Genomic DNA, 12701 nt, shown 5'->3' on the forward strand with positions numbered 1-12701 from the left:
TTGGTGCCCCCATACAAAATGGTAATCTTGGGCTGCTAACTTTTATTTTCTGATCTTCCCCTTGAATATTCACCAAAAGTCATTTAATCTGAAATTGCTGAAAACCGTTTCTAGGTAATAATAATACCTTTCATATGAACTTTCATTTGCAGCTAATTTCCTTCAGGTTCCACCTGCAAACTTGATTAAACGTGAAATATTGTGATTTTTTACCCAAAATCTGTCAGAAAGTGGCTCCTGGACACCTGCTATACCGTTTCAATGTTGATGAAACTTCTGTCAGTGTTGTATAATGAGTCAACACACATAATTAACCAGGTGAGATGCTGGCAGGTCTATGGCATCTTGGTGCCCCCATACAAAATGTAAATCATGGGCTGCTAACTTTTATTTTCTGATCTTCCCCTTGAATATTCACCAAAAGTCATTTAATCTGAAATTGCTGAAAACCGTTTCTAGGTAATAATAATACCTTTCATATGAACTATCATTTGCAGCTGATTTTCTTCAGGTTCCACCTGCAAACTTGATTATTCGTGAAATATTGTCAATTTTTACCCAAAATCTGTCAGAAAGTGGCTCCTGGACACCTGCTATACCGTTTCAATGTTGATGAAACTTCTGTCAGTGTTTTATTATGAGTCAACACACATAATAAACCAGGTGAGATGCTGGCAGGTCTATGGCACCTCGGTGCCCCCATACAAAATATCCATTAACCAACAAGGGCGTTAGTAAGTAAACGTCGTATTTTTTTGTATTTATTTATTTTAGAACATATAATAGTGTTTATATGAATACCTAGCATGGTTATTCCAATGTTTTTGGGGCTTTTTACGTGTTTTAATTGATAAAGTATGCAATGACTGAAGTGACTATCTTAATTTGGTCGGCTATTCAAAGGCTGCTAACTTTAGGCTGCTAACTTCACGCAGGTCGTCATGGTTATGTAGAAATGAAGAACCTCGATCTAACAATCTCGCTTCAGAAAACGATTATAGCTTCTTCGTGTTTAATAATAAAATGAATATACTTAGGTACTTTTGTATAATAATTAATAACAGTGAAGAATTGTTGTACTTATGCATTGTATTGTTGCTAACCGGTCTAAGTGATACTAAGAAGCTACGATAACTTATAATACACATGCATTTATATGACTAGCTTGTTCTACTAGCTACCAAGAAGTACTCGTATAAGAAAACAATCTGAAGCAACACAAACGAAACGAACGACTAACGTAAACCTGCCGAGTTGCCATCCAAACAATCTTGTTCGGATGTTGAGAAAAAAACTCAACCCAATCGAGCTTTGCCAGGTGCTGGAACCAGGTAGACACCTTCTTATAAGTATACACGTCGGAACACAACCGCAGTGCAAGCTACATCGACAGGGTCGCTAGTGGCCCGGTATCAACGACCCCGCCGGACCAGCGATGTATATTGTAAACACGAAACAGTCGATGGAAGTATAAAAAACGGCGTCACACTGATTTGCGATTCCGTTCTGACCTTCCTTGACTCCGTGTTTATCCTCGCCCGGCGCGCTCGGCCGAAATACTCACCAATCTTGTTGTTAAACAATGGTCGAGTGCTATTAAATTTGATATGTCCACTCCGCTCTTTATACGCATTTAATAGGTCACACTTTATTGGTCTGGCATTTCCAAGCCGCAGCCGCTACTGTTGTCGTAAATTAAAAAGGAAACATTAAACACACATTGCACTTGTCTGGGGGTAAACAGAAAGCTCCTGACAACACGACCGCAAATTGGTCACAAGACCACAAAGGCCGGCTATCCAGTTACTGAAAAGCCAGACCAGAAACAGCTTCGACAGCCGTAAACAGATTAACTTGTGTTTTAAGGTTTATCACAGTTTTTGTGGACGTCGAAGCGTGGAGTGGTTTGTTTGAGCTCTGTGTGCTGGTGCGTATGGTTGGGTTTGGTGTGGGCAGGTGGGGCGGCGGCGGGGCTGCGGTCCAAGGCCGCGGTCGACAACCCGCCACGTGCCAGCTCGCCTGCACCGCGCGCCAGCACCGCCTGCCCGGAGCCGCCTAGCAACCGCCTACCTTCCTACCTGCCACTTGCAAATCTGCACTCATTTCCGTGAGTGCTTCAAGCGTTAATAATCGTGAAAGAGATTCTTATTTATTTAAAGAAAGCTTTTCAAACCCACACACAAAAGACATCAGCTGTTCTGTTTACGAGTCAGGTAGAACTTCCTATTTTTTGTTCCAGTGCCACGGTTTAATATAAAAGACGTAGGCAGGGAGCACTCACAATAACAATACAATAGCATTGAACATAATATTATTTTCCACTGTGTATCTACGTAAGTGACATGTGTGCGTGTATAAAATAAAACATTGTGTAGCTGGTACTTAGATATAAGTAATTGCGACATAGATATCCATAAAAGTTATGTAACCTGCATAAAACATGACGACGTCCAACGTCCGAGCGATGGCGATATAAGTTTCCACGCTCAACCTTCTATACAATTTACAGATAATAATCCTAACTATACACGATGTATAAACAAAGCGTGACGTCACAGTGTCATTGTCTGAAACATGATGTCCGGACGTGGAGATGATTTGAGAAATCACATCGCAAACGCGACTCTTCACTCGCTGCTCGCGGCGGAAATTAATAGAAAGCGCATAGATCAGACACCACTGACTGGCGTAAACGAAACAAAATCAATCTGCATTGGTTGTCCCCGGGATTGCACCCTCGGCGAGTCAACGACCGCCCCAGTGCTCCCCCGCGCCGAAACGCACCTCGCTGCACCTCGGAGCCCTGGCGGTTCAACGACCCCTCGACCCTCCGCGCAGCCCCGGCCGGGCCAGACGGATCATCTCACTCGTACCGAGTGCACAGACAACCCCGATATCACCTATAACTGCGCTATCAATAACTCCGAATCATTACAAGCAGCGTCCGCCGCGACGACGCGCGCAATCAAAATGTACAACCTGTTATTTGAAGGTAAACGTATACACGCGTGTTGTAGCCTGCAGTTCGGGCGGCCCGACTCTCCGGACAAAGAACGCTCGCCAAGCCCCACGCAAACAAGGGCACGAGGCAGCGAAAATAAATAATGTATTCAGAAATTGCTTCAGCAGTTTTTGCTAATTTCTGTACACATTCAGGAAGTGCTCACGATGACAAAAGCAACAGAGATGCATTTAGCGAAGTCCTATTTCTGTGCAAGAACGTCAGGGACATACATAAATATACAAACACACAACATACTAGTGAACGGCACGGCGAGTCGTCTCGGCACTATCGGGAAACAACACGCGCCGCCTGTCGTCTAGATTTAACATTAGCTATCGTATCGTATATCCATATATCGTACCATGACAAAACGGCATATAATATTCTCAATAGAGTCAGTAACAACAATCATGTCGGAGGATTGAAATATGGCACGGTGTGGAGTATTAAAGGCTGATTTGAAACGAATGTAATCTGCTTCGTCGGTTGGTTGCCACCACCGCGGCCACTCGCGACCAAAATACACGCGCTCAGCTCAATGGAATCGATTCTGGGCATAAATAACACTGTCGCGAATTACCCTCTTCTCGCGCAATGTTCAATTTTATCATGGGTAAATCCATAAACGACGATAGATAACACAACATGATAAATTGAGCCGATGCCGTTGACACCATTGAGGAAAGTGATAAAAATAGCAAGTTTAGATTCTGCCTACATGTGTGACCCAAATAACTAAAATTGTAAACGTTGTAGGGAGCTGGTTCGAGGAACAAAGAGGCGAGATTGTGTCGCGGCGCAACTGGCGAGGGTGGCGGTGCTCCCGACTGAAGGGTTCTTTAATACCGTCTAGCCAGTGGCGGCAGCGACTAGCGATTCACATCAATGTAGATTCTACAAGCTACTGTGACTATAGTATCACAGTATGCAATATTTATTTTTAATAAAAAAATAGGGGCTTTGAACAGATTACTGGAATTCTGGTAATCGTTAAACAAAGACAGTATTGACAGCAAAAGTTACATAAATAAAGTGCATCGTCCGAGTCATGATTTCCATCATAACTTTTGGGGCACACAACGAAAGCTCGAAAGCGTATAAAATATTGCGTCAAGGGACTTGGAAACAGATGGAGAAAGCAGGCGGTGTTGCAACGGAGCAGCACCGCGAGGCAAGAGTGTCGTGACGTCGGCCCGTGCGGCGGCGGCGGCGGCGCTTGCACAACGCAGCCACGACCCAACACACCACGACCCACCATTCACCACGCTGGACTGATTTCACGATCCCCTGGATTGTTCAATAGAGCGGTTCGTGCGTGGGCAACGCTCAGAGCCCAATATTCTCAGGAGTTCATTGGATTTCTGTCGATGGGAAGAATTGTTATCTTTTCACGGGTATATTTCCAAAGATATAGGGCCACCTTTTTACCAAATTCTGGTTCAGTTTTTTTAACGCGCAATAGATTACGCTCTCAGATAGAATGATTGGCGTGGTAGATAAGGAGAATCAATTCAGTTGGGAGGCAGGCAGCGGCGAAGTGTGTCAGCGCTCGGCAGAATAAGCCCAAGTCTACGGCCGTTTACGCAACCCGCGCAACTAGGACGATACTGTGACACGTGACCACGGCCACTAATCTACTATTTAGTACCAGGCAAAACTACATATTTGCCTTATTAGTAGCAGCAAAGATTGGTCCCCGGGAACTCGGAGAACGGGAGTTGTTTGGGACTTTGACCCAAATTGGGGTCCAGTTGACAAAGGATAAAGTATATTTACTTCACGTAGGTTTCATCAGCAATAGCAACCCAAATTGAAAATGCGAAGCAATGTTTTATCAACTCTCTCTGCACCTAAAGCAAATCTCGCCATTCCATGAATTAGTAGAATCAGGCTACTTAACTGCTGGTAACTGTAGTCTCTAGCGACCAGCAGTGCAACACAGTTGCTTTACAAATTACCCCGAAGGATGAAGGTGTATAATTAGAATTGGAACATAATTTTTATGTGTTCCATTTCCGCGAACACTCTGCCAGCTACAATAAATCTTATATTTGCTCCCAAAACATCGAATTCGCACTTAGAAAGGTTAGTTCAGACTATTTTAAGTCCTATCCGAAAAGCCCTTCGTCTGACTGCATTGTATCCACGCCAACTCGCCTCTGGGAAGGTATTTTCATGTTCGATTTGAAAGTTTCGTGGATAAAAATAGTGAGCTCTATCCGTCCACTGCTGTGTCTGGTAACTGGTTACGTAACTTGGCGAGCACTCCATCGCCATGTGCATTCTGTTGGCAACTGCCGTTTGCTCCAACTTAGAAATTATGACATTTTCTATGGGCTCATTTCCGTGTACACTTGGCGGTTTTAGTTTATACGTTTAATATCTGAAGTTGAACAGAAGGGTTATGGTTACAATGCCGGTGTAGGTATTAGGTCTTCCGTGCAATAATATTGAGGCTTAGTTTGGTAATAAAAAATATTAAGTACCTACATCTTTACATTCATGCCGTGTTTGAAGTTAAGGAAAATATTATGCTACGGTGACAAACACATTACCATAACATTAATTCACGTTCAAAGATAATTTCATTCTATAAACTGAATTCAAAATGATAATAAAGAGTGAAATCTTAATACTTTATATTTTTATAAATCTCGCACAAACGTGCTCAGAGTCGTAAATATTACTTTATTCGTGTCAGGCCCTGCTGGCCGCTTGTTGCTTGTCCTACTTTGGGCGAGTAGGTAGTTCGATCTGACCTTATTTATGCACAACGTAGCTTTAATATTGATGCATTTGTTAAACAAAATATTAATTAAGTCAGTATGTAGCTATGAGTGCCTAGCACCTACCAACGACGTATTGAAATAAGTAATACATGCGTTAATTAAATTTAATGATTCATTAAATAGTTCATTGCAATTATTGATTCAACTTTATCGCAGTTTCGAGACCTACAATCGAACCTACAAACCTCAAGTCGTTAGTTATCGAATATCGAAGTTAAACTGTTAAAAACGGTGCCTATAACTTTAAAATCTCGTGTAACAAACTAACTAACCAGGCATTCTGTCTGACGTTAGGAATTCAGAATGCATTTTGTTAAGCATATTGCACACAGGATTGAGTAGGTGAGGTGAGATGTCGGCTGTGGCGGCGGGCGGTATCGATCCGCCGTCGCCCGCCGCCGCCGCCGCCCCTATATACCAAACACCACCCCCACCCGACCTGTTACATTGAAAAGACAAAGAGGGCAAGCAATCGCGACTAAGTGGACGATTTATACCACCTCCCGAGCCAACCGCTGGACCAAGCCGCTTTTAACGCTTCAACGATAGCACCTGACCTTAATAATATAAAAGAGGATAAAAATATCTTACTGAACGTGATACAACATTTTAATTTTTAACCAAATGACAAACTTTAACAAAACGGCATAGCTTAACTTCAACTGAAAGCTAAAATGGTATGACAGAATGAATATTAATGAAAATTAGGGTGCTCTCTTGTTCCTTGACCTACTTACTTATAATATACGCATCGACAGGATTAACATAACGTTAAATAGAATCTACATTTAGTTACAAAAAAATACAATTAGGTACATGTAGGAACCAGATCCGGGGCATGGATGAAATAGACTTACAAATGTAACATTGGTGTAGCAATGCCATACTGTTGTATGTGGGAATAAAGTGGAGACTGATAAATAATATTATTAGAAAGTTGTGGTGATTGACCGTTGATAGTCATGAAAGGTTCAAGCCATCACTTCTTTTTATATAGTTGATCTATCATTCACACATTACATTTAGATGTTTTGTTTTACTGTTAGTTACTACTAGAGTCAGGTCGGTGCTCAATTAAAATTAGTAAATGTGTATATCCCCTTTGTATCCATGAATCATTTGGTGAGTAGAAACATCTACTACAAGTGCTAAATCTACTTGTAGGTTCCATCAAACACCTTTGCTGTAAGAACAATAATTGTTAGCTATTTTGCCAACTGTTAAGCCTCTCCCAAAGAGCAATCATTGCCATCCAGGAACTGCTAGCTATTTTTATTTCAGGAAATAAATTTTAGTTGCATGTGGATTTATTAAATATACCTATGTAAGCTGCATTTTTTTATACTTTTCATAATAAAAGGTAAGTAAACAATCTTTTAGTGTGACTTTTAACACAAAATATTATTAAATAACTTAAGATTCAGCAAAAATTAATGATCTCATTGCTAAAATTTCCATTATTTAGAAAGGGATGCTTCAACATGATGTAGTGTTAGACAAAATATATTTTCCATTGTGTCTGATTTTGAGGGATTCCACCTGATAAGTAGCAATTCTTGCTAATTAGTATTTAATTGATTCTTATGTTTTATTTTAAAAGTTTGCTTTAAAAATAAAACACACTAACATTACTTAAGTACCTTTTAAGAAAAAATAATGATTTTACCTACATGGTTCATGTGAAGGAGACACTATTATAATGGGTATACAAGAAGGTCAAGAAGTAGGACTTGCACAAGAACAAGTCTTCAATTTGTTTTCTTAAAGTGGGAGAACCAGGAGCACCACATATAATGTGATGTTAAAACTGAATACAAAATTAACAATTTAAAAAGTTCACTAGTGGCTAGATACTCAGTAGGTAGTACCTACCTATTTATACATATTTTCACAACATTATAGCACATGAAATATAAATATTTTTTGGTTACAAGTATCCAATTGTAAGAACAAAAGATATACTCTAAGTTCAAACATTTTGATCCTTAGAGTCACTGCTGGGCTTATGGTGTATAAGTTGAAGAATATTTTAATTGATTAATGCTAAGTACCTTCTGTTTACCATTTGTCAAGGGTTCTAACTATGAAATTGTTTGTGAGTTATTTTTGTTAACTTCAAGAACTTAAAAACAATGAACTGAAGCAGATGCTAAACAATTTACATTGAATTGTCTACAAATGTCTTTGCAACTTACACAAATAACGTAAGTCCTCATTATGTATTGTCCGTTTGCTATTGGACATAGGCCTCTATGTATAGAGGAGCTTATGATACACATACAGCAACCTATCACCAGTATGCAGATGCAGGCAACTCTCTGTTCATGACTTGAGAAGTATTGTAGCAAATACGTACATAGTTACATACCTACTAACATTAACTGTTGCTTTAATCTCAACATATAACATTGATCATACGGAGAAACTTATATTTAATATCCAAGTAATGAACAAAGTAAAATATTATTTCTTTGTTCAGTACCTACTTACATGAATTTTTAAAATTTTAGTAATGAAATAATGAATGTATAGGCTAAGTGCTTAAATAATTAGCCATCAAGACAACTTGGTTTGTACAATAATACCAAGCAGAAGCAATAACACAACTTTTATAAAAATGCAAGTTTGCCCTCAATATCAATGACGCACAATATTCGTATAACATCCTCCATGAAATGTAATTTTATTGACAAATAACTTACCTGTATCTGAGTGTGCTGCCTTTGGCGAAACAATTTTGTATCTTCAAATTAATAATCACTCACAATCCACAAAATGTCACGGTTTCAAGATGAATTGACACTATTCAATTTAGATTCATGGTGAATTTTAAACACTGAGAAGAACAAAAACAGCTGGCCGTTCATGTTTTTCCTCGACACAACTGATGACGACCAATAACAAAGCTGAATGCACAAAACAATAATGAACTTCACGTGAATGAAAGAAGTAATTTCGTTCAAAGATTAGTAAGGAAACGCAGGTGAAGCAACTTGAAGAAAATAATTTTTCATTTTTGTATACCAGTTTCAAAAATGCTAACTTCTTGCTAAAATATATATTTTAGTTTTAAAATCGAACGTACACAAAAACATTTCAAAAATGGTTTTCAACATGAACATCAACAACAAACTATTTTTTTTCTTATACACTTTTACATTTTTAATCGACGTAATATTAGAGATACGTTTAGTGGCTTTAATATTTTCTAGATTACTGTAATCGAATGAAATAGAGTAGAACAACCGGTATTAAACGAATATAAAAAAAACCAACATTGATTTAAATATTTTTTTTGTTATTTGTTGTGGGTCATTTTTTTATTATTTTTTATATATTTATTAATCACTGCAGTGTATACACATTAGTTTATTTGGTGTGGAAAAATAAAGAATCAACAGTTTATTAAACGAAATTAACTAAATCTATTGCTTTGACATTATACTGACTCAGCAAAACAGCAGCAATTTCAATCAATCAAAATTTAATTTTGTTGAAATATTTGATGCAATTAGGCCAAAAACTGAAAATAGGTGAAAAAAACAAAAAAAAAACAGGGACATAAATAACGAGGAACAAACATCTCTGTAAAACATTGATTAAAAACTTTGCTTTATTATTTGCGTTATGTTACCTAGTTACAAGAGCCAAGTAAAAAAAAATCTTTACATAAATTCTCTTAATATTTCGTAGTTCTCTGTATTTTCGCTTTGTCTTACAATGTCTTCATCTTGCGTCAAGCATAACTTTTTCAATATATCTGAAGGGGAGGGAACGTTCTTATCATCTAATGGAATCGCATCAATTAAATCTTCAAAATTTGAGTCTATTAGTTCCCTTATGTTTTCGTTTATAGGTTTGCACAATGTGTCCGAGGATTTCGCTTCTCCAGCAAAAGCATCTGCAATCAAAGTAAAGTTGTCTGTTTCTGTATCTTCGAATGATAATTTGGCTCCACATCTGACTAGTTCAGCGTTAGCTTCTGAAACTTCTATGCAATTGTGACCATGGATATCAGACTCATTGTGGTCCTGGGTCATTTCTTCGACACGATCTGTAATGACAGCGTGCTTTTTTTTTAGTTTTTCAACTAGATCACCAGCATTCCTTATGACTGTTCCTGGGGGTTGTGCTTGGCATTTATGTGTCCTTTGAGATACCTGAAATTTCAAAATACTCTAATGAACATAACTAGAAGCGACATAAGACATTTAGTATTCTACGTGAACCTAGTGATGTGATTATTATGAACAATAAATAATAAAGAGTAACGGACAGAATGTATATTTATGAGTAGTTAGGTAGGTACGATGGTTTACCAAAGACCTCTCAGATATTTTAAAGTCATATACCTAGGCCATGATAAAATATTTATTATACTTAAGTATGTACCTTGTTATTGTAATAAGTAATCAATGTACTGATCAATGAACTTTTGCTTAATAAAGTACTTACTTTATATCTAAAGCTTTTATCACAAGCTGTGCATTTGTACGGCATAACACCAGTGTGAATCCTTCTATGTACGAGATACGAAACTCGCTGTCGGAAACACTTTCCTGGAACAAGAAATGCGTATTTAAATGTTTATAGTTAGTACGTTTTAAAGTCTATTCTTAGCTTTTGTGTAATGAATATCGATAGTTACACTAAACTAACTATGTAGGTATTTAAGACGATAAAAAGGAATGTAAATACTTAATTAAATTTATTTTTTATACTGACCATTTTATTTTTAGTTTTTGAATTTTTTAAAGAAAAATGAATCATACAAAATTAATAAATGTTTACCACATGTTTCGCAGGAAAAGGGTTTTTCTCCAGTGTGAATTCTTTGATGGTTGTGAAGTGTTGATAGCTCTTTGAATGCTCTGCCACAGTAATTACACACATGAGGCTTTTCATCATTATGGTACAACAAGTGTTTATGATACGACTGCTGAAAAGTGAAGGTTTTGCTGCATTGGGCACAAGAGTATGGTGTTTCTCCTGTAATAAATTCATATTATGAAATGTGTGTTACCTTCTTTAGTTTATCAATCTATTTTCAGCGTTATACTATGAAATAAAATCATCCAATTATTTTATAAATGCAAATTGATATTAAATTAAAGGAAGCATTGGTGAGAAATTGGTATAAACTTGCAAAGTAGCAAAGTTTGAAGTAGCAACGAAATTCATTCATATTTATTTTTGTGAAAGTTAATATTAATTATGTTATGTGAGTGTAGTTGCATAAAAAATTACTGAATTGCTGTTTAATGTGTTAGTATGAATTACCTCAACAATTAACACCAATGTTTTAACCTGTATGCAGACGTTTATGTTTCTTCAGAAAATATTTGGTCGTGAAACATTTTTGACACACGTCGCATTGCCACTGTTTGCCATCATTTTTTAACGACAGGGTGTTATCACTTGCTGACTCAGCACCTGATGCATCAATACGTGTATTTGTCACAGTTGAACCATTTCCGGAAGTAAATCCATAATGGGCGACTCGTAAATGCACCATCAAAGACCCTCGCATTTTGAAATTTTTGGTACACAAGTGGCAGTCGTATCGCGTTAATGTGGGGCTTGAGTTTTCCTCTATGTCATGAATCAAGCACCTGTGCATTCTTAAAATATTTGTGTCAATGAATTGTAGGCCACAAATGTTGCATATTGTGTTAATTTCTGTTTTTACTGATGGAATGTTCAATGGGTTAGATATTTGGGTACCTTTTTCAATTGGCAACTGTTTCATGTTTAACGTAGTAACTGCATTCGCAGATACAACGGGTAATTTTGGATAAATCTTTACAAACTTCACTGGTTGATTTGTAGATGCAGTTGTGGTTTTATTTTTAGGGACAGTTGCCTTCGTTGGCTTTTTCTGTTCCATAGAGTTTACAGAATTTTGTTCTAATTCACAATTCTTGTTAATAATAGTTTTGAAATTCTCAGAAATATTCTTGTGTAAGTGCACATCATGTTGTGATAGTTTTACATGGCTAAACAAGTGTATGGTTAGTTTGTCTAGCCCAATGACTTCTTCTTGGCAAACGGGACACGATAATTTGTTTGTTGAAACGAATATTAACCGATTCCTTAAGCTTTCAGCAGTTTCAAAAACTCCAGAATGGAAACATATTGGGCACTGTAGAGAGGCTGCACTAGCACTCATTGTCAAGAACGATTAGTTAGAACGATTATTATTATTTTTACAAGGTTTAATAAGTACGAGAACGATAAGCGGCACACCTAGTCAACGCGAAACTAAAACTCTAATGTTCTATTTTGGGAGAACTACGCGCTTATTCTTTTGGCATCATTTCAAAATATTAGGCTTGTATTTTAAGATCGCCTTTATCTATAAAACTACCATGAGAAGGGACATTTATGTTTAAGAATGTCACAGATATTTATAATATGTATAAAGTTAAAAAAGAGATAAATTACCTATATATTTTATGAGTGAAAAATATTTATGTAAGTAAGTATATAAAATATTTACTAAAGTAGGTATTGTTGATGAATACTGGTTGATGTTGATGAACGGGTAAGATTTGATTACTTTTGTAATTAAAATATTGGGTTAACCTCCTGAGACCTAGAGGCCAAAAAATTCACATCTTTCATGATGATGATGATGATAGTTACTGCTGCTTTTTGTAAACCCTGTCGTGGGTCTCCTTATTATGTCTTCGTGTGAGGTCTCGGGGTCATATAATAAGCTGTGGTTAGTGACCCTGACTGCTATGCCGAAGGTCTCGGATACGTATCCCGACCGGGGCAGATATGTGTATAATAATGTCTGACACCCATGATAAGTACATGCTCTGCCTAGCTTGGGATCAGATGGCCGTGTGCGAGATGTCCCCACCAATAAATTTTATTGATTATTTTACCAGTTTCAATCAATG

At 37.5% G+C, this 12701-nt stretch overlaps 2 protein-coding genes across 7 annotated transcripts in view; both read right to left on the bottom strand.

Moving 5' to 3' along the window:
* LOC105390357 (E3 ubiquitin-protein ligase TRIP12) overlaps window positions 1-8709 on the bottom strand; it is a 47214-nt gene extending 38505 nt beyond the window's left edge. For 3 of the 6 annotated variants that reach the window (XM_048625808.1, XM_048625805.1, XM_048625804.1), the window contains exon 1: window positions 8496-8709. The gene's annotated coding sequence lies outside the window, so the exon portion shown is untranslated. The remainder of the gene's footprint in view (window positions 1-8495) is intronic. The other 3 variants (XM_048625811.1, XM_048625810.1, XM_048625809.1) reach the window with 1 other exon arrangement.
* A 668-nt stretch (window positions 8710-9377) lies between these two features.
* On the bottom strand, window positions 9378-12061 carry LOC105390341 (zinc finger protein 85). Its single transcript, XM_011561627.3, has 4 exons — window positions 11101-12061; window positions 10585-10782; window positions 10249-10352; window positions 9378-9953 (listed from the first exon to the last, which is right to left on the bottom strand). Exons 1-4 carry the CDS (start codon window positions 11960-11962, stop codon window positions 9459-9461), a joined length of 1659 nt encoding a protein of 552 aa, XP_011559929.3. The 5' UTR covers window positions 11963-12061; the 3' UTR covers window positions 9378-9458.
* Between the last annotated feature and the right edge of the window lie 640 nt (window positions 12062-12701).

This window comes from Plutella xylostella, chromosome 15, assembly GCF_932276165.1.
Source record: "Plutella xylostella chromosome 15, ilPluXylo3.1, whole genome shotgun sequence".
NCBI classification, from domain to species: Eukaryota; Metazoa; Arthropoda; class Insecta; order Lepidoptera; family Plutellidae; genus Plutella; species Plutella xylostella.

What these genes read in the sequence shown, in the direction of transcription:
- LOC105390341 (XM_011561627.3), bottom strand. Translation starts at nt 11,962, where the DNA reads ATGAGTGCTAGTGCAGCCTCTCTACAGTGCCCAATATGTTTCCATTCT. An exon ending in ACATAAACGTCTGCATACAG is followed by an intron (nt 10,783 to 11,100) that starts GTTAAAACATTG and finishes AATTTATTACAG; the next exon opens with GAGAAACACCATACTCTTGT. An exon ending in ATAAAAGCTTTAGATATAAA is followed by an intron (nt 9,954 to 10,248) that starts GTAAGTACTTTA and finishes TTGAAATTTCAG; the next exon opens with GTATCTCAAAGGACACATAA.